Consider the following 19,074-nt stretch of genomic DNA (forward strand, 5'->3'; position numbering starts at 1 on the left):
TAAGACCCTTGGGCAGCGGACCTCCTGCAGGCATGCACCTCATCAACCCCGAGGAGATCACTCTCGGAGCGCTCATTGGCGAGGGCGGGTTTGGCAAGGTATTGCAATTCCCCGCTCCCCCCAATCCTGCACTATATTTTGCAGCAGCCCTTGAGGCTGGCATATGATGCAGCCATGCTTGCCAGCGACATAGGGATTGGGAAGGACGCTCTGCACCAGTCCTCGAATACTGAGCTCATGCATTGATGCAGACCGGCTAGCACCGTGCACTTAAATCTGAAATAGCATCTATGACGTGCTGGTTTTGAGGATTTTTATGGTGCATGCAGGTGTATTATGGGGATTGGGCAGGGCAGGAGGTGGCAGTCAAGGTGATGTCAGCAGAGGCAAGCCACCAGGCTGTGGTGCTGCAGGAGGTAAGTTTCACACCAGGACGCACAATAAGGCTGTGCATGCATGTGCGATGAAGGTGTTGCATGCGAGAGCAATGACTCTTGCTGACTGCTCCTGGTGCCACCGCAGTTCCAGAGGGAGGTTGTGACAATGACAATGCTGCCGGGCCACCCGCATGTGCTGCGGCTGCTGGGAGCATGCATCCAGCCGCCCCTCATGGCCCTCGTGACCCCCTACTGCCCCAAGTGCGGACTCCTCACCTCAAATCGCTACGCATCATAGGGGTCCTTGCTCTTTGCTATCGTGGAGCCAGGCACCCTCCTGGCCCCCAGTCACTTTACTCACCGAGACACTTATCTTCAGTCCCCACCATGGCGGTAAAAATATTCATCCGCCCAGTCTGCCAGTCACCTGCTGCCAGACAGAGAGGCATGCGTCGTCCTGTCCAACAGGCAGGCAGTGGTGGTATGGAATGGTCAGGGGGAACTCTGGGTGTGTGAGAAAAGTGATATGGCGCCAGGAGCAGATTCAGCATGGGATTGGCACAAAAGCTACCATCACTGCCAGTGCAACTTGAAAGGCAACGTGCAAAAAGGATTTGGATCACAAATTAATGACAATATTTGTGTCCAGAAGTTTTGCAGTCTTCAGCGTGGCATTTCTACGGGCACAAGAATCTTCTGAGAAGATATTTTCACCTGCACAGCTGGCCTCTCACCCGCTGCCAAGCAGAGATGTCATGTGTTGCCCTGTCCAGCAGGCACGACACTGATATATTTAGGGGAATCTATATCTAACTATCTATCTAGATTCCCCTGGTATATTGTGGACAAGGGGATTGATGGGTGTGTGCAGGGGTTCGCTGTATGCGCTGCTGCACTCGCCGACGGTGCAGCTGTCGTGGGGCCAGGTGGCGTTCATCTGCTGGGGGGCCGCCAAGGGCATGCACCACCTGCACTCCCACCACGTCATCCACCGCGACCTCAAGTCAGGTGCCCTTTCTCCCCCCCCCCTTCCTTCAACTTTCAGTTGACGCAACTCATGTCACAAATAGAGGCAGGCATCAGCAATCAAGGGTCTATTGATGCTACGGCCTCTTTCACATAGCTGGGCCAGAAGCCACGCAAGCCGTCCTGCGTCGCGGCACAGTGCAGTGAGAGCAGGATTTGAGGAGTCCTGCATCACAAGCTCCAGCCCATCAGCAGCAGGACACCGTAAAATTGTTCCTGCGAGCACACATTACAGGGTACTCTAGTTACTTTGCGTCCCCCACACATTACAGCATCAGAATAAGATGGTGTGTACAATGCACTGGAAGTTGGTTTCAAACTCAACAATTATCCCGTCAGCAGGCCTGATGGGATGAGGGACGAAAGAAGTGTTGTCACATGACGTGCCTTTGCAAGGGAGCCCTTTCTCCTAGCTTCTGGCGCTCGTTCTGCCTTGATGTCTGCACACCTCTTCTCTGAAGGGTGTATGATGCGCATGGGCAGGCAATCTGTTGGTGGAAGAATCGCTGTGCGTGCGCGTGGCGGACTTTGGGCTGGCACGAGTGATGCACGACCTGCACACGCTCACGGGCGGACTGGGCACCTTCCAGTGGATGGCGCCCGAAGTTCTGGCGCACCAGCGCTACTCCAAAAAGGCCGACGTCTACTCCTTCGCAGTCGTGCTCTGGGAGTGCACCGCGCGCCAGGTCCGCCGATTAACTCTCCCCCAAGAGCCCTTGATGGCGGACTTGCTTAGATCTGTAGAGGCTGTATGCAGGAACATTACCACTGCCGACCTGCGCCTTTAATGGATGTAACATGTTCTTCATGAAGGCCCACAAAGTAGTGTACGTTACCAGGCCGCCGGTCACTGAGGGGCATTGCAGCGTGATCAGGTTCTATCTGTCTTATATATGGTACTCTATTACTGGAGCTCCAACCGTTCAGCACAGCAGCTATCACGTGAAGGGAAAGTGCCAAAGGAGTGCTCGGCGACGCGTACGTGCTGAGATGGGAGGATGCATGCACATGCGCGCAGGTGCCATACGCTGGAGTGAGTGGCATTCAGGCGGCTTTGGCGGTGATGCACCGGGGACTGCGCCCGGACATCCCCGGCCACACGCCACCGGCGCTGGCATCGCTTATCCGCGACTGCTGGCAGCCCCTACCAGATCAGCGCCCCAGCTTTTCTGATGTGGCCGCCCGCCTGGAGGCCATGTACCGGGACTTCACCAGCACCTGATTTCTTTCTGGAAGAGATATGCTGACATCACATCAGTGCAAGCAACAGGGAGATAAGCGGAAGGGCTGCCTGATGATGATGCTTGCGAAAAGATTGTGAGAGGAGTGTTTGAGGAAGGGTCGTTGTCCAGTGAGATATGTGCCACCGGGCGAGCAATTCTTCTGTGTGATACTATCATCTTAGCAAAGTTGTCAAGAGCAAGAGAGGTGTGGCAGTAGCATGAGCGACAATAAATAAATAAATAAATGATGCGATATTGCTCACTTGCTCACTAGAAATCACATGCCATCGTTATATAACACTAGATATATCACTAGATGTGACTCTGCACATCGCTTTCACAGGACATGGAAGACACGTGTGCGCTATGTTCTTCAATAAAGTCAAATTAATTTGATGCCATCAGTGATGAAGCAAATATGCAACAATTAGGGTCATAGTGTAAGGACAGTACTACAACAAAAATCAGACATGTGCGGGCGATCATTCCTCAGTAGCACAGGGAGAGAAAATTGGCTCTCTTTGATCCTTGGTGCATCAAGTCATGACATTTCCTCTCTTGCATGTGCCGCTGTAAATACCCACTGTCATCGTTGAGCATATGCACCACGCAATTTGAAATCTCATGATGCTTTCTTAGTCCCAAAGAAGCCAAGCTTCACTGGCTTCAGGTTTGCCCTGGCAGGCCCGTTGATCACATTGCCGTATCTGTCAAAATGCGAGCCATGGCACGGGCAGTCAAAGGTGCCTTCATTTGGGTTCCACTGCACACACAGGAAATGATATTCGCTTCACACCTCATGCAACATACGCGCAAGCTGCTTTCAGACATCCATGTTCTGTAGCAGAAGAGCCCACGAGCTTTCTCTTGGGCGGCACCTAGCATTGAGGTTTCAATTGTGAGCAGAGCCAGACTCACCTGGACCACGCAGCCCATGTGGGGGCAGAGAGCACTGTACGTGTGCTTCTCGCCTTTCTCATCCACATACACAGCCACCTTCTCGACGCCCTTCTGCACCACAGCGCCGCTGCAGGGCTTCATGTCCTCAATGTCCTGCAGGTACAGCGGGTTGAGGTTTTCTCCCAGGCCCTTAGTCACGGTCATTCCGACTGAGACTAGCTCCTCCAGAGTGTTCATCGACACTGGCGGCCGCCGGCTTGGGCTGTAGATCTGCGCAGCACATGCTCAGAACATCAGCACGTCTCACAGTCCGTCTTCCAGATAATCAGACAAACATTGCTTTTCTCAGCATCACAGGGCATGCTGTCCAGGCTCTGCTCTGCACAGGTTCCACACCCTTGCATGGGAGATTTAATGTCCTCTTGCCTGTCACTAAATAAAAGTCTATGCCTCTCTTACGAGCAAGGAGGGTGAGTGCAACTGAAGTGAGTCAGCAACAAGCAAGGCCATACTGTGCAAGGCCATCACTGCAGTAATGAAGCACAAACTGACAACAAGCTGGGTCCATACCTTTGAAAACGGATTGTCCTTCCCAAGGATCTGGTCGGCAATAATGATGCCGGCCAGCGTGCCGCCTGTCATGCCTGTGAGCAATCCATCGAGGAGTCTTATGCGCAGCACGCTGTAGATTGCATCTTGAGCACTGCGCACACGAAAGTGCACATGCAAGGGAAATCATCTAGGGACTGAGGAGCACCTTGACCAGAGTCTGCGGTGGCTACATAGTATGTGGCGCCACCCTGGAAATCATTCAGTGGGTCCTTGCCGATGAGGTGCAGCATGTCAATGGGCTCAAACACCTGTGCAGAAATGAAAATGAAATTCAGAACCATCTGCTTTCACGGAATCATGCAGTGAGCTGGCTCTTGCTTCTGCAATGGTTGAAAAATTACTGTAAACTGTGCACCTGGCCGCTCCATTTGAAGACCACATCGCCGGCCTTTGTCCAGCGGGAGCGAGCCCACTCCTCCAGCTTTTTGAACTTATCCTGCAGATTTCAAAAAGCATTCCAGAATAAGACAGGCCACATGACTTTCTCCAAACACTGGCAGTTGCAGGTGTGATCCGCATCTTCACCTTTGATCTTCATCTTCATCTTTGAATTTCATCTTCACCTTTGATCTTCATCTTCATCTTTGAATTTCCCTGTGGACATGCAGGGTACATGCTGACTGTTAAGCCGGGCAGACTTGCCGAGTGAGGGTGGGGTGAGCACCTCATACTCCTTGGGCTTCACCCCGGTGTGGTGATCCTCCCCACCCACTACAAGGATGTTGCCCTCCCGCCGCACATAGTGGTAGGGCATGGCTGTGTCCCAGTACTGCCCCTCCTTAAATCCCTCCTGCATTGCTCAAAACACAGGGGTTCATACACTGTTTAAATACTATTTGCCAGCACCTGTGTGAGGACAGCCTTTGGCATGGCGTGCAGAATAATGAACCTCCTTCAAGACTGTCACATTACAGATTGCATGCAATAATCCCGGTTTTGGGGCAATGCTTGAGGAGGCATAATGTAGTGAGCAAAGTGACATGGGTGAAACCGTGTGAGTTTGCCATCTGAGTGAGATGATCTCAAAGGCAGCTTTGGGTGGTTCTGGTCAACCTCGGGAATGCGCAGGCCGACAACGTATGACCGGTAAGGCTCCTGGCGCGAGTGGATGGCCAGGTTGTGGTGGATGGGTGAATTGGTTGCCAGCACCACATTTGGCGCCTCCACAGTGAAATCATCGGTAGTGGTGACCTGGCGCACAGTCACCCGCCGACTGTCAGACCACTTCCCAGGCTCTCACGCTCCAATGCAGAATGTATCTGTATCCCAATCCTGTTAGCTGTCTGCACTCAGAGTGAACGAGCCAGAGTTGTCTTCGCGCATCCCTGCCTTGTGAGCCATGTCATTGACTGCCCCACTTACAGGTCATCTACGGCCTTAGAGTGCAGACCCATACAATTTCCTTGTGCAGATCTCAAGGGATTTATCTCTCAACACAAGCCCTCGTATTGGCTCAATCAACAAAAAAAAGTGCCAAAACACTGCTCCTGATCCACTGCAACACCTAGCATGTGCTGCAACGATTTTATTTGCTGTGCAGTATGGGCAGCTGTGGCTCACCTTGTTGCCCTTGGTCTGCATGACCTGGCTGTGCTCAAAGATGCGGCCGCCATACTTGTTGACAATGGCGTCTGCCAGGCCATTGAGGTAGTGCAATGGCTGGAAGTCTGCACAGTCTGGGAAGAGCAGTGCTTCGCGGATGCCTCCGACTGTGTGCTGCCCTCCTAAGTCTACCTGCAGTCAAGTAATTTCCTGTGACAAGCAACACCTGTAACAAATAATTTCCTTATGGTGACTTGTGTTTACTTGATCAGCCTGAAGCGCATCGTTAATATGCAAATGATTCCAGTTTTTCCTGTTTTTACATGCTCTTCCTGCCAGAAGCAAGGTGCATATGCAGATATGCTGCATGTGAAGGCTTTGGACACCGTACCCCTTGCTGGACTCGCCAGATCCAAGCAAGACCCAAACAGTAGTGGTCACTGTGCTCAGTATTATTTACACCGACCCGAGCCAGCCGGTGCCGCTGACCTCTACTTGTATCAGAATCAAGATGGTGGCATGGCTGTCGTCAGTAGGACATTGGGGGTCAAACAGAGTCACGCAGTCTCACCTTGCGTACACCGATCAAGCCAGCGCGGTTAGCAGCGTCCAGCTCCTTGTCAATCATTTCCATGTCGACCTTGGAGTCTGACTGAGGGAATAGATACCCGTCCGTCCTCTTGAATTCGCAGCTGATCCCCTCTGTTGCCACAGTCTGGGACCAGACACGAAACAACATGAGGACGCCACATTATCTTGAATTGCCAAGAAGAAAGACAAGGAAAATCTTCATAAATGCACGGCAGCCTGAGTATGGCATGTTGGAGAGCGTGAGAGTTCGCACATTTTCCACAAAGTCTATTGCGGTGCGGTGACTGTCGGCCACCCGGGACATGACATCTGCCCCAAACTGTTTCTCCACCTGATGGTAGTAGTCATCGTTCCACATCATGAGATGGGCTGTTGTCCTGCGAGATTTTCCATGCTGTAACTAGGCCAGAGTTGCTGGGAGCTGGCAGTTTCTCAGGGACATGCAACCAAAGGTGGCGGAGACGCTTGGAAGCTCACCTTCCCGTCTGACCGCTTCCACGGGACCTGCCGTCCAGGACGACAACTTTCTTGCCTGTGCATTCACATATATGTTGACATCAGCTTTGCAGATCCATGTCGTGGGTGACGGGATTGTGTGCAAAGCAAAATAGGGGCCATACCTTGCTTGCTCAAGCAATACGCAATGCTCAACCCATACATACCGGCTCCAATAACCACCGCATCTGCAGATATATTCTCTTGCAGGGAGGGGAACTTGTAAGTCTGCAGCAGGACACATCCTCGATTGTGATGCTGTTGCTCTGCTTGACGGGATAGACTCCAAATACTGTCTAAAAACTTGAAACTCACAAGTATAACATGAGAATTTTATCATCGAGACTGAAGGTATGTCTGAAAGTGAAGAGGCCCGAAACTACTAGGCCGTGAATAAGCCTTTGTGCCGCAGTGTTGGATAAGGACGGACCTGCTTCTCCTGCTCCCACACTGTGCGTGCCAACCCCGGAGGATGTTGAGAATCATCCCCGCTCATGGTGGGAAAATCACAAGCCATCTGATGTGCTGGGGCCGAAAATTGCGGCCTGAAGACAGCGGATTCAGTGATGGCCGATGGCACAAGGTGGGGTAGACAAGCACGCAGGTAGTGACCGACTTTAGAACGGACCAAAGCAAATCTGATCGCTTGCTGGAGAGCTCTCATGCTGACGAGGTTCGAGGCCTGAGCTGACCGCAAGGAATTTTGGATTCAGTGGAATTACGGAACACGGTGTGCTATTTTTGGACTATGTGTCCAAGGATTGTGCCCAGATTGACTAGGTGCTCGATGCGACGCAAATTCGATAAAATAAGGTGCAGCGAACGCAATTTTGGCCTCTGCAATCTTCTAATATCTGCTTTAATGGTGTTGCTCAAGTTGATTAGCCCAGGGGACAGCTCCTCTGTAGGCCCTCTGAAAGAAAAGCGCGTCAAGATCTACGATCCTATTCACTGCAATAATTCAATTAGCAAAAACAAATTTCTACTGGCAGATTTTAGGAATTGCCCAGAACACCACACATACACAAACTTAGATCAAATCAGACTTAATACAGGTGTATATCGACACTTCGTGATAGCAGCTCTGGTTGAGAGGCATCTCAATTGAATGCAGCAACCACAAAGAACACAATTCCAGTAAGCTCTGCGGAGGGAAGTGCTCCAAAGGCATATAATGATAATATATTACTGCTGCTGTGCTCAGCACACAGCCTGTGCAGAACAAGTCACAAAATATTGTGCCTTGGCACGGATTTCGTCAGTGGATCAGTTGCTCCACTCAAACTTCATTCACAATTTATCCGAACAAATGCGCCTCCTCCCTTCAGTTGCAGTCTGCACGTGCTGCCTTGTATACTTCTTCACAAGCACGCCAAACACTCAATTGGCACTCTTCACGCCAAACGTGCCGAGCTCAACTGGTTCCAGGTTGGACCTGGCAGGCCCATTGATGACATTGCCATGGTTGTCAAAGTGCGATCCATGGCATGGGCAGTCGAACGTGCCCTCGTTCGGGTTCCACTGCACGGACACAGGCCCATGTCAGCCAGAACATTAGCCTATCAAAGCGCTTGGACTTCATCATTGCTTTGTTTTCATTAATCCTTTAAATTCTATCAACTGCCAAGAGCATGAAGCCTCCTCTGCAGCCCTTAGCATACGCGTACAGAGCTACTTCTTGACAAAACAAAGTGTGACACAGCACAGCAGTGAGGTGCTGCTGTTGCAGAAGCAGCCTGCAAGATCTGATTTGAGCAGCAGTGAGAATTTTCAATGTGAAGCGGAGTCAAGTATTCACCTGCACCAAGCAGCCGAGGTGGGGGCAGACAGCGCGGTAGGCATGCTTGTCGCCCTTCTCATCCACGTACACAGCCACCTTTTCGAGGCCCTTCTGCACAACAGCGCCGCTGCAGGGCTGCAGCTTCTCAACGTCCTGCAGGTACAGCGGGTTGAGGTTCTCTCCCAAGGCCTGCGCCACTGTCTTCCCGTACTTGGCCAGATCCCCCAGAGTGTCCCCTGTCGCTGGCGGCAGCCGGCTTGGGCTGTAGATCTGCGCAAAGCACCCCAAGTGTGTGACTAACCTGCTTACTGAAGCATGACTAAGCCTACAACATTAGAAATGTGCAAGTATCTCCCCAAAAGCACTGCCTGACTCGCCAAGATGGGATGTCTTGTGTACAGACTGAGCTCCTCTACAAGGACATGCATGAATTTCATTGGATGACAAGAAGAGCGCACATCTGAGAAAGGATTCTGCTTTCCAAGGATCTGGTCGGCAACTATCATTCCAGCCAGTGTGCCGCTCGTGATGCCTGTCATGACACAGCCTCACTAAGCCTGTTTTCAAATATTCCTTCCAACAATAATATAATATGATATAATGACATGCTTCAGCATGGAACATGCATTGGATTTGGAGGCAGCACCTTGCCCAGAGTCCCCAGTGGCAATGTAGTATGTAGCGCCCAGTTGAACATCATTGAGTGGATCTTGGCCAATCAAGTGCAGCATGTCGATTGGTTCAACCACCTACATCAGTCCAAACCACATTAGCACCTGCACATCTGAATGCACACCCTCTTGCCCATGAACAGCCGCTAGTACTCTGCAGTAATCAACATACTGCGATGAGTATCTAGTCAAGAGCACGCAGCGGTCATGCAGCAGGTAGTTGAGGTGTTTAAAAGGGATGATGTGCACCTGGCCACTCCACTTGAAGACAACCTCTCCAGCCTGCGTCCAGCGAGAGCGAGCCCAGTCCTCCAGCTTCCTGAAGTTGTCCTGCAGAACCAAAGCAGCAGTGCACATTCATATTATTGTGAAAGCATTTTCTCGGTGTGGGGGTGAGCAGACAGCCCATCGACTGAACTTCTACAGCAGGCCTCCTTCCTGTTCGAGGTTACGTCTGCACAGCTTATAAGGGCATACTTTGGTGGGGCATGCATGCCAAGGGGTGCTCATGAGCATGTGAACAGCACCTCATACTCCTGGGGCTTGAGGCCAGTCCTGTGGTCTTCACCACCCACAACCAGAATGTTGCCTTCAGAAGGTCTCCTCATGCCTGACATTGTGGTACGGCGTTGCTGTGTCCCAGTACTGCCCCTCCTTGAACCCTTCCTGCGCAATTGAAGTTGAAAATCAGCGCCCAACAATTGTGCACCAAAGATACAAGTCAAGGAAGATGCTGCACAAGGGATGAGCTTGCAACAATTCGCGAGGCACAGAGCTATGAGTCACTGGACGTATTTTCAAGATAAGCAGAGCATGCATTGCACATATGTACTGCCCATCTTGGACAATTTTAGTGATGTAACGCCCAGTGCACTCAGGGTGCTCAGGGTTATTCCCAGTACAGGGCGCCACCTTGGGAATCTTGAAGCCCAGGGCGTAGGTGCGGTAGGGGTTCTGCCGAGAGATGACTGTGAAGTTGCGGTGAGCTGGCGTGTGGGTGGCCAACACCACATTCGGCGCCTCAACAGTGAAACCATCCATCGTGGTCACCTGCATACACACACACAGTGACTACCATTCAGACACTCTAATGACTGCATTGGGACACTCTAGACACTTGGAATGACACCTACCTGTCACAGTACCTTTACCATGCTGTCCTACTACTGATCTGCAGTTCTGCGGTTCCTCAAGGGGTTCATTTACATGAAGATAACCGGGGGTTTTCACTCTTGAAACAGAGGGTGATAACAAATCGGGCAGCATGTGCTTGGGACGTGCCACACTCCGGAGGCTCACCTTCTTGCCAGAGGTTTTGAGGACCTGGCTGTGCTCAAAAATCTGGCCGCCGTACTTGTTGACGATGGCGTCCGCCAGGCCGTTGATGTACTGCAGCGGCTGAAACGTCTGCGCAGCCGGGGAACAACATCGCCTCATGGATGCCGCCTGCCACCGACAGACCCCCAAGGTCCACCTGGGTCCCCTCACGAAAATATGTTCATGCATGGACTCACTTTGAACCCCTGAGCACTGCTGCTCAGAAAGCGCCAATAGGCAACGTGAGATCACTTGTCACATATTCACGCAAATATATGTCCTCACAGTGTGTGTGGCCCATTTTCCGTTGAGACCAATATCTACATGAGCTTTGTGGGGCCTGCGATCCCTCACCTTGCGGACGTCAGTAAGGCCGGCCCTCACAGCTGCGGCCAGCTCCTTGTCGATGGTATCCAGATCATCCTTTGAGTTTGACTGGGGGAAGAGGTAGCCATCCACCTCTTTGAAATTGCAGTCAATGCCCTCCGCTGCTGTGGTCTGAGAAGGCAGAAAAACACCACCAATGAACGTAGCTCACACATGCAGGGCAGCAACAGCGCTGCATGCATGGTGTCCAATGCCGGAAAACAGAAGACACACCTTTTTGATAAAGTCGATGGCCGCTCGATAGCTCTCGGCCACTTTGGACGCAGTGGCTGAATCGAATTGCTCCTCAATCTTGTGGTAGTAGTCATTGTTCCACGTCATAAGATGCGATGTTGACCTGCAATATATAAGCAGTGAAATGTGGCGCACCGCTCATCCAGTCAGGGAAGGTGTCATGCTTAGAAGCACAAGGGCAATGCATGGGACTGGTATGAAGTATTTCCTACCTTCCAGTCTGCCCACTTCCACGGGACCTGCCTTCCAGAACAACCACCTTCTTCCCTGTGCAACCACAGATAAAATTCATATTTGGAGATACAGTGCATGTGTGACATGCATGTGGCAGGCTACTTAGCGCTGAACAACACCTTGTTTGCTGAGATTGTAGGCGATACTCAATCCGCTTATCCCGGCCCCAATCACCACCACATCCGCAGACAGATTCTCTTTCAGCGAAGGAAACTTGTACGCCTGCAATTTTCACGATTAGCCCAGCTCCAGCACCCAAAACCGCACGTCCGTTGAAGCTGACCCCGTAATGAGGCAGGAATAACCTTTTCATATATGGAGAGAAATATGTAATTGTCTGGATAAAGATTTATTGATTCTGTTGATGAGGTGAATAAGCATTGGCTGGCATCGTGGTCCGTCAGATTACCTGCTTCTCCTGATCCCACACAGTTCGAGCCAGTCCTGCTGGATTGTGTTCTCCAGTTCCGTTCATCTTGGAAGACTCACATGATATCAAGCGGACACGAGGCAGGGCCTGTGGCCTGAAAGCAAGGTGAACATCAGGCCTAGCCGATGGCACCCGACCAGGTCGAGCACAGATCCGGAAGCAGCGAGCACCATTTGGAAGCAAGGCGCATGTACGGAATTGATGGGCCATCTTCGTGTTTGTGTCGAGCCTTTGATGATACTCGGCTGATTGACAAGGACTTGGGATTGTATGGCTTTCGGTAAGCTATTTTGGGCATTGTGTGCCACTTCAGGCAACCTGATTGGGTGGAACTCACTGTCGCAGCTGGTGGAAGCATTGCCTTTTAGGTAAACTCAGCATGTGAATCTTTGACTTGCTCTCAGATATCGGTGAAGAGATCCGGGTCCAGGACCATTCACATGCCTTTTGGCCTGTGCACACATGCATTATGCTGTTCTAGGTCCCCAGAGCACCTGGTTAAAATTACACAAGCACTGATGGCATGAAGCCTTCTCCCCCTGAGGGTGGGTGTCATCATCATGTCAGATGATAGTGGGATATAAGTAGTAGTCAGCCAGCGCACTCATCATATGGTACAATGCACAATTACTGGAGGTAGGTGGGAGGTTAACCTTGCGTTTGCATGTTGACAACCTCACTTGAACTGTAAGATTGCTGACCAGGGTCATGATGCTCAACAACCTCAGTCAGATTGCTGAAAGCAAGGTCATGACCTGTGGTCGGCTCGACAACACCCATATCGCAATAAAAGGATGGTTGCTTTATGTTCACACAAAGCAGCAATCCTGGTGCTAGCTACACATGCATACCAGAAATATTCAAGTGCAGCTTTGCTTCGTGGACTGATCAGCAGATCTCTATAAGAGCTCTGCGCGACTGGCTGTGCATTGTGCTGAATGTACAGATCCGTAACAGATATGCGCTCCGGTGGGGGGAGTAAAAGATACGAGCACCAGCAAGTCAGCTGCAGAAAGGTTAGGAGATTGCTCCAGAACAGAAGGAAAGCGGTGTCATGTGTTCAGAAGTTCCACGCATTGCTCTCAAACAGACGGGTTCCTATCTTTACTCAACTGACGGCCCTTTGATATCAAAGCCATCAAGCCAAGCAATGCTCAGTAAACTACGTGGTAAAGTTTACTGGAACGTCCTACATCTGCATTCCCTGCTGTCACAAGAGGCTTCAAGTGATCAAGAGAATCCAATCTCAAATGATCACTCGACACCTGCAGCTCGGGCCAGCTATATCATGGCACACCAGTATCTCATCTAAAGCACAGAATTTCTCACAAGTACCACACGCATGTAGGCGTAGCAATGCTACAACAGACCAAAATGGCCACTTTGACCCTTTGAGCACCTTCTGCCCCTGTACCCGGATGCTCGCTTAAGAGCACCACGAAAAGCAAACAGGTCAAGATGCCTTTGCACTTGACCATCAAATCGCAGCAGAATTCCGGTGCGAGTTCAAAGTCCTCCAATGCATCACAAATTTATCTGGGGATGTTGCCTTCACGGCCTTCTGAGCATTCCAACACGCCTTCTGAGCGGCTCATATACCCACGCCCCAAGAAGGTGCCAGTTGCCTCAACACCTTCCTGACCTTGCAATACAAACACCCAAGTCACACCAATGCGCAGGATCTTGGAAGCAGTTCTTATACCACCACGCATAATTCATCAGAAAGGCAATTGCCGCGCCTTGAGACTCGGAGCAAAATTGTGCTCTCTTCAGGGGGGAACACTTGATGACACTCAACCATGTATGTAGCTGCCCAGCAAAGTAACATTGCTCTCAAAAGTATACCTGTATCCTACCCTCAGATTTAGTGTCTTTCTGTTCCCACCAGGTTTGTGCGGCACCCACAGCCTATCTTGTTGCCGGCCGCGGCCGCCAGCCGCACAGCAAGCGGGCATGTGCGCGCATATGCGCTCACATGTCGTCGATGACTATGACGTTGGTGTAGCCCAGGGAGGACAGCACGGCGTCCATGTCAGCGCGGAAGGCGGGGGGACCGCAGAGCACCATGAGGACGTCGTCGCTGGGGGGTGTGTTAAGGTACTTGGCAACCATCTCCTTGTCCAGCAGGCCCAGGCTCAGGTGGTGGCCCTCCTCCGGCGCCTCGTTCACCACGTAGAACGACTGCACAGCGCAGGGATAATCCCATTCAATCTCAGAGCGCGCTGCTATCATTAAGTAGCAGGGAGAGCCGCTGTCCCTCCCTGCTCCCTCTGGCCGGCTGATCAGTAGAGAGCAGCTCTCAGCTGACGAGCAGGATCTTGATATGCCTCTAAGGACAGGCCGTTGACACCAGGTTGAAGGGGAAACGAGACTTGCTGTGAAGCACATATGATACGAAGAGCACCAATTCTGGGGATTCCAGACCCTCCTAGGAGACCCCACTGGCTGACACTCCTTATGCGATCAGGAAGCAGCAGCGCCTGAGAGGAGTGGACATGCAAATGCAAGAAGGATTGATGCCGGGGGTGAACAAGTGACCGGTGATGCGGTGGCCCCACCTTGAACTTGCCGTAGTAGCCGGCAGCCAGGGAGTCCAGGTGCTGCTTCAGCAGGAGATCCTCTACGCTGTTGGCCGCAAACATCAGCCGCAGCTGCACACCACCCAACAGAATCCTCAGGCGTGCGTCAGAAACTGCTGTTTTGCACATGCACAACACTGCACACAACAATCTGCCACAGTGTGGCGTAGTGGGAACCGCAGCGATTTGGAAGCCACATGCGGCCTGAGGCCTGCGTAGAGCGGGGTGCCAGAAAATACAGCAGCTTGATCCATCAATCTCACCTTGACCTTGTCGTTGGGGTTCTTCAGGATGACGTGGGACAGGTTGATCATGGGGGTGACACCCATGCCCCCAGCAAGCAGGCCTGCGCACATACACAACAGCCTTCAGGCCACCAGCAGAGCAGCAGCATGACTTTCCACAAGAGAGGTTGCCCATTCTGTGACTATTGGCGGCCTCTTTATTCAGTATGGCTGTGGTTTGCCTGCCCCAGCAGAGGACAGGGGAGCTCACCAATGGCCTTGTACTTTCCAGGCTGGTATTTGAAGGAGCCGAAGGGGCCCTTGATCTCAATAGTCTGGCCGTTGCGCATGCTGTGCAGCGCCTTGGCCATGTCATGCTCTGGGTGACCCTCCGGGTAGGCCTGCATGCATCCCCCATAGCATCAAACTCTGCTGCACGCTGTCAGGCCGCAAGCCCATCATCAAAGCAAGGCTAGCGGCAAGATGAAGGCAAATTTGATCCAGCGACTTTGTATTTTTTGATTCATCACCCAAGACATGCATCCAGCAGCTAATGCTGTGCTGCCTTGCGCACAGAGTCAAGCAGCCCTCAGCCAAGAGGAGGATGCTGAGGGAGTGGGCAAATGTAGTGTTTGAGGGGTGCAAGCGCTCACCTTGACCAGCAGCACCACTTCGCCTGGGGTGTCATCTGTGGAGATGGGGTTGAATGCCTGCACCAGCTCGGCACCCTTGGCAGTGGTGGCCTTCACCTTGATGCACTGGCCAGCGGGAAGCCCCAGCAGCTGCTGCTTGTGGGGCAGGGCAAACCTGTGGGCAGTCACCATGCATATCTCAGCTAAAAGAGCTAGGTACAGGCACCTCAGCATGAGAGCCAGAGAGTCCATGGGCAATACTTTGTGACAAACAAAGTCAATATTGACTACAAACATAAGCATATGGGGTAGAACGCAGACGCCCCAGTTGGGCGATCCACACTCGATCGCAGGTTGATCTGAATGAAAAGTAGGGCTCGAGAAGTCAGATGCAGCATTCTACAGGCTACACATCACTGTCTGAAGAGAACGAGACGTACGTGAGCCTTTGTACATTGTGTGACTCCTGCTGACTGCTCACGAGAGACAGCGACTGCCATTGCTGCGTGAGGAATGGAGGAGGAGGTTTGCTAGTGCGCCCCAACAACATGGTCGACAGCGGCAAGATAGCTGCTGTCGCGCCCACAGCGGCCACAACTGCATAGGGATTCGCCTCGTAAAGCGACGTCAAATCCATGTTCGCAACCTGAACCACCAATAGACCCACAGTGCCAACTTTAAGTTCCTCTCTTGGAGAGGAATTATATTTTGATCAAGCTGGTTGCTAGAGCAAAGAAGGACACCATCAATTGGGAGAAAGGGGCAGGCGAGAGACCAAGGCCTCGCTACTAGGTTGAAGTGATTCTAGTCCCACCTATGTTCCGTGACGCGCCGCTGTTTTATGTCGGAGGTTCTTTCTAAAATCTCAAGCGGCGCTGTGAGTGAGCACCTCCGACATAAAACATCGGCGTGTCAGGAAAGATAGGTGGGACCAGGATCACTTCGATGAAAATTGGAGCGTGTGCTGTGCGCGAGGATAAGTTCGGGATTAGTGATCATTGGGGCTCACCTGAGATACCGACGAGTCCAAGCCAGTCGCGTTCCCAGAGAAAGCCATCACTTACAGAGCATCCGAGCTTCGGTCTTAGTAGAGGTTTCTGATCCGTTGCGCGCGAGTACAATCGATCGAGCATCCTCAGGGCCCGAAGAGAGGAGATTTGCAGGAACGCCGTCGTGTTGTCGTCGATTTTGGGTGAGGTGGAGGCTCAGCATGCCACAGCCCGACCCGTCTCCTTGGACGACCCGCAGTCCCGATAGCAGCCAAGGGAATGTGCGTAGGTAGTAGTGGGCCAGACCGCTGAAACCGAGGTGTCGTACACCATTTGTAATCTCAGAATGGGCCCTGTTGTACTTATGATGTGCACATATGCTCAGCTGTAGACATCTAATTTAGATGATCTAAAGCAACTGCAGTGGCACCGTGCATCATGTTGATGGTCAGCTGGCCTTGAATTCAGCCTGAAGCTGAGCCTCACATGCAAGCTACCAGCTGGAGAAAACAGTGCAGTTTTGTCGTTCATCGCAGAATTACATCAGTGAACCTTAGATCAAACTTGTGTTTATTACGTGGCATCAAATTATATAGTAGCAACGCACAGACGTCCGACGTCAGGAGTCACATCATAATGATCACGGTGGTCGCTTGCAAGAGATTAAGACATTGACTGATTTTCATGTTGCCAGTGCTGCAGCAGATGCACTTGCACAGCACACCACATGCAGCATCACGCTGTATGTAGCACACTTACAACGTGAGTCCCCATGCATTTCCTGCTAGAGATTGGCTGACAATTGGAGTTTCTCCGTGCGGAATTCTGTAACGCCGATGGGAGCAGCAGCTTGCAAGGCAGTTGAGGCGCTGTCAGCGTCTTTGTATGCCGGCTGCACCACAAGTTTGCCACCGTCAGTCATGCGCCGGCACCAATCTGCTTCGGAGTGTAAGGCGTCTTAGAGACTTGCAATCAGCAGCACAAGACACTGCCGCCGTGCAGGTATGTATCAGATTTGTCAAAGCCCAAAGCAACACACGTGATAAATAGGTGCAAACCCTCAACCTCTCCAAATGCTCAGGAGAGCATGGTCAAAAACACTGGCAGATCAAATCTAAGCCCTGAGCATCTCCTAACTTTCAGAAATCAAAATAACTGAGTCGCCCCACAGACCGAGCCAGGATAGTCTTCAAGCATCCCTGCCTTGAGTGTCATGTGCTAGATTGCCCAACTTTGAGGACATCTGAGGCCTTGCGGTCCAGAGAATTACAGAGGTGAATTGACTCACCCCATCGGGTGGCGCGCCGGCGGCGTGCAGGGCATTGAAGGTGCCCTCGCAGCAGCGCACTTCGCGCGTGACCTGCGGCTGCCCCGGCCCGGCGCGGAAGTCGGCCATGTACCGCGTCTCATACAGCCGCACCAGTACTCGATCCACGCGCAACCAGAAGCGCAGCAGCACAAACCAGCACTCCGGCATCACCCGCACCTGCGCACACACAGTCATTCACGCTCATTTCCTGACTCAAATTTCAACAAAAAAGTCAGCTCAAGAATGCGCCTTTCCTTCAAAAAACAATTTTGTAAGGCTTCAGAACGCAAGCTCAACTGCCTTTACTGAGGTCAAGGGCCAACTGCGGTGAGCGTCAACTACAGCAAGCTTTTCTCTGCTGCAGTTCGTATTGGGTATTGAGATTGATACACAAGATGTGGAACATGGGGATTGCCGGTACCTTGACGGCTAGCTGGGAGGCGCCGTTGTCATCCAGCTCTGACTCATACAGCGGCACCTCGTCGAAGAAGAGGATCGGATCGCGCGCCATCAGCAGTGACCGGTCCATCTGCTCACTCGTGGGGACCCACTCTGCTTTCCTACCTGCAGCGGCCAATGCAACATGTGTGTGGTGGATAAAAACTCAATGCATGCACATGAGGCAGCTAGAAAAGCAGGAAAGAGCCCACCCCGCTCACCAGACACGCTTGCTTCACCGTTGCTCTCGACGCGCAGAGTGCCTTTGTAGGAGGTGGTGTATGTCCTGCACCAGCAGAGATCAGCCTGAAGACAGGCGCAAAACATACCCAATCCCTCCAAGCTGGAGTGTACTGCAGGGGGGCGCACCAGTCATACTCAAAAGAGACAGCTCCACTGGCTTCAACATCCTTTTGCCTGGATTTCAGCCAGTCCTCGGCTGCACCCACGCGGACCGGAGGCCGGTCGTCCTTCCGCCAGGTATGCAATGCATCCAGGGCTGTGAATTCCAGGCACACCCCGCTGTCTGTATGGCTCAAGCGGAGGAAGCTGTCGCCAAACAGCTGCTCTGGCACGTTCTTGGCATTGTCCAGTTCCGCCTTGTAGGCGTCTAGCTCAGCATCCTCTGCATGGCATTCACGGTCTAGTCAAGATCTGATAAGTATGCTTCCTTCATTTTGATGGTGTCAGCAGCGCCTTCTGGATTGAGGGAAGGGATGGCATCGACACAAAGGAAATGATACTGCTTTGCGCAGGACAATGGGATCTCATGTACATCAATCAGATTGACTGTATCAGCGTCACTTTGTCTTTGTAAACTCCAGTGATGGGGTACGACGTACTGCTGATAGGTGCTTTCCTCGTCTCTATTCGCCACCCCTTGTGCAGCACACCCGCACTATTGTCCAGAATTTGAGATCCAGCCGCTTTGATAGCTGCAGGAACAGGCACAGTGAGAACCAACACACAAAGAACGGATTACAAGGGCATGCTTTAGTGGCTGAATATCAGTACCTGGCTCGTCGAGGGTTCCGGATGTGCGTCTGTTCATTCTTTGATCGTAACCTAGCCGAGTTCTTTGACT

General features: G+C 52.0%; 4 protein-coding genes across 4 annotated transcripts; 1 reads left to right on the forward strand and 3 right to left on the reverse strand.

Moving 5' to 3' along the window:
• Window positions 1–32: 32 nt before the first annotated feature.
• On the forward strand, window positions 33–3,090 carry COCSUDRAFT_53391 (flag-tagged protein kinase; the record flags this gene model as incomplete). The annotated part of the gene is made up of 6 exons (XM_005648054.1): window positions 33–98; window positions 330–416; window positions 523–638; window positions 1,249–1,385; window positions 1,887–2,089; window positions 2,422–3,090. The coding sequence occupies 6 exons, from the start codon at window positions 33–35 to the stop codon at window positions 2,623–2,625; spliced, it is 813 nt and encodes a 270-aa protein (XP_005648111.1). The 3' UTR covers window positions 2,626–3,090.
• A 158-nt stretch (window positions 3,091–3,248) lies between these two features.
• Window positions 3,249–11,864, reverse strand: COCSUDRAFT_15115 (DAO-domain-containing protein; the record flags this gene model as incomplete). Its single annotated transcript, XM_005648055.1, has 13 exons — window positions 3,249–3,389; window positions 3,545–3,796; window positions 4,097–4,170; window positions 4,284–4,386; window positions 4,515–4,574; window positions 4,803–4,928; window positions 5,192–5,329; window positions 5,699–5,872; window positions 6,252–6,395; window positions 6,525–6,648; window positions 11,368–11,422; window positions 11,509–11,611; window positions 11,799–11,864. 13 exons carry the CDS (start codon window positions 11,862–11,864, stop codon window positions 3,249–3,251), a joined length of 1,560 nt encoding a protein of 519 aa, XP_005648112.1.
• Window positions 11,865–13,744: 1,880 nt separating this feature from the next.
• Window positions 13,745–16,360, reverse strand: COCSUDRAFT_33121 (ferredoxin reductase-like protein). Its single transcript, XM_005648056.1, has 7 exons — window positions 16,264–16,360; window positions 15,695–15,900; window positions 15,276–15,429; window positions 14,894–15,023; window positions 14,662–14,744; window positions 14,378–14,470; window positions 13,745–14,000 (listed from the first exon to the last, which is right to left on the reverse strand). The coding sequence occupies exons 1-7, from the start codon at window positions 16,309–16,311 to the stop codon at window positions 13,791–13,793; spliced, it is 924 nt and encodes a 307-aa protein (XP_005648113.1). The 5' UTR covers window positions 16,312–16,360; the 3' UTR covers window positions 13,745–13,790.
• A 667-nt stretch (window positions 16,361–17,027) lies between these two features.
• On the reverse strand, window positions 17,028–19,041 carry COCSUDRAFT_63100 (TIP41-domain-containing protein; the record flags this gene model as incomplete). Its single annotated transcript, XM_005648057.1, has 6 exons — window positions 17,028–17,135; window positions 17,532–17,729; window positions 17,974–18,116; window positions 18,212–18,276; window positions 18,360–18,615; window positions 19,005–19,041. 6 exons carry the CDS (start codon window positions 19,039–19,041, stop codon window positions 17,028–17,030), a joined length of 807 nt encoding a protein of 268 aa, XP_005648114.1.
• Window positions 19,042–19,074: the final 33 nt, after the last annotated feature.

Source organism: Coccomyxa subellipsoidea, assembly GCF_000258705.1.
Source record: "Coccomyxa subellipsoidea C-169, whole genome shotgun sequence".
Lineage (NCBI taxonomy): Eukaryota > Viridiplantae > Chlorophyta > Trebouxiophyceae > Coccomyxaceae > Coccomyxa > Coccomyxa subellipsoidea.

Coding starts and splice junctions, on each gene's coding strand:
- COCSUDRAFT_33121 (XM_005648056.1), bottom strand. CDS start 16,311: ATGGCTTTCTCTGGGAACGCGACTGGCTTGGACTCGTCGGTATCTCAG. Junction 15,024..15,275: donor AAGTGGTGCTGCTGGTCAAG/GTGAGCGCTTGC, acceptor GGATGCATGCAG/GCCTACCCGGAGGGTCACCC. Junction 14,745..14,893: donor TGGAAAGTACAAGGCCATTG/GTGAGCTCCCCT, acceptor GTATGTGCGCAG/GCCTGCTTGCTGGGGGCATG.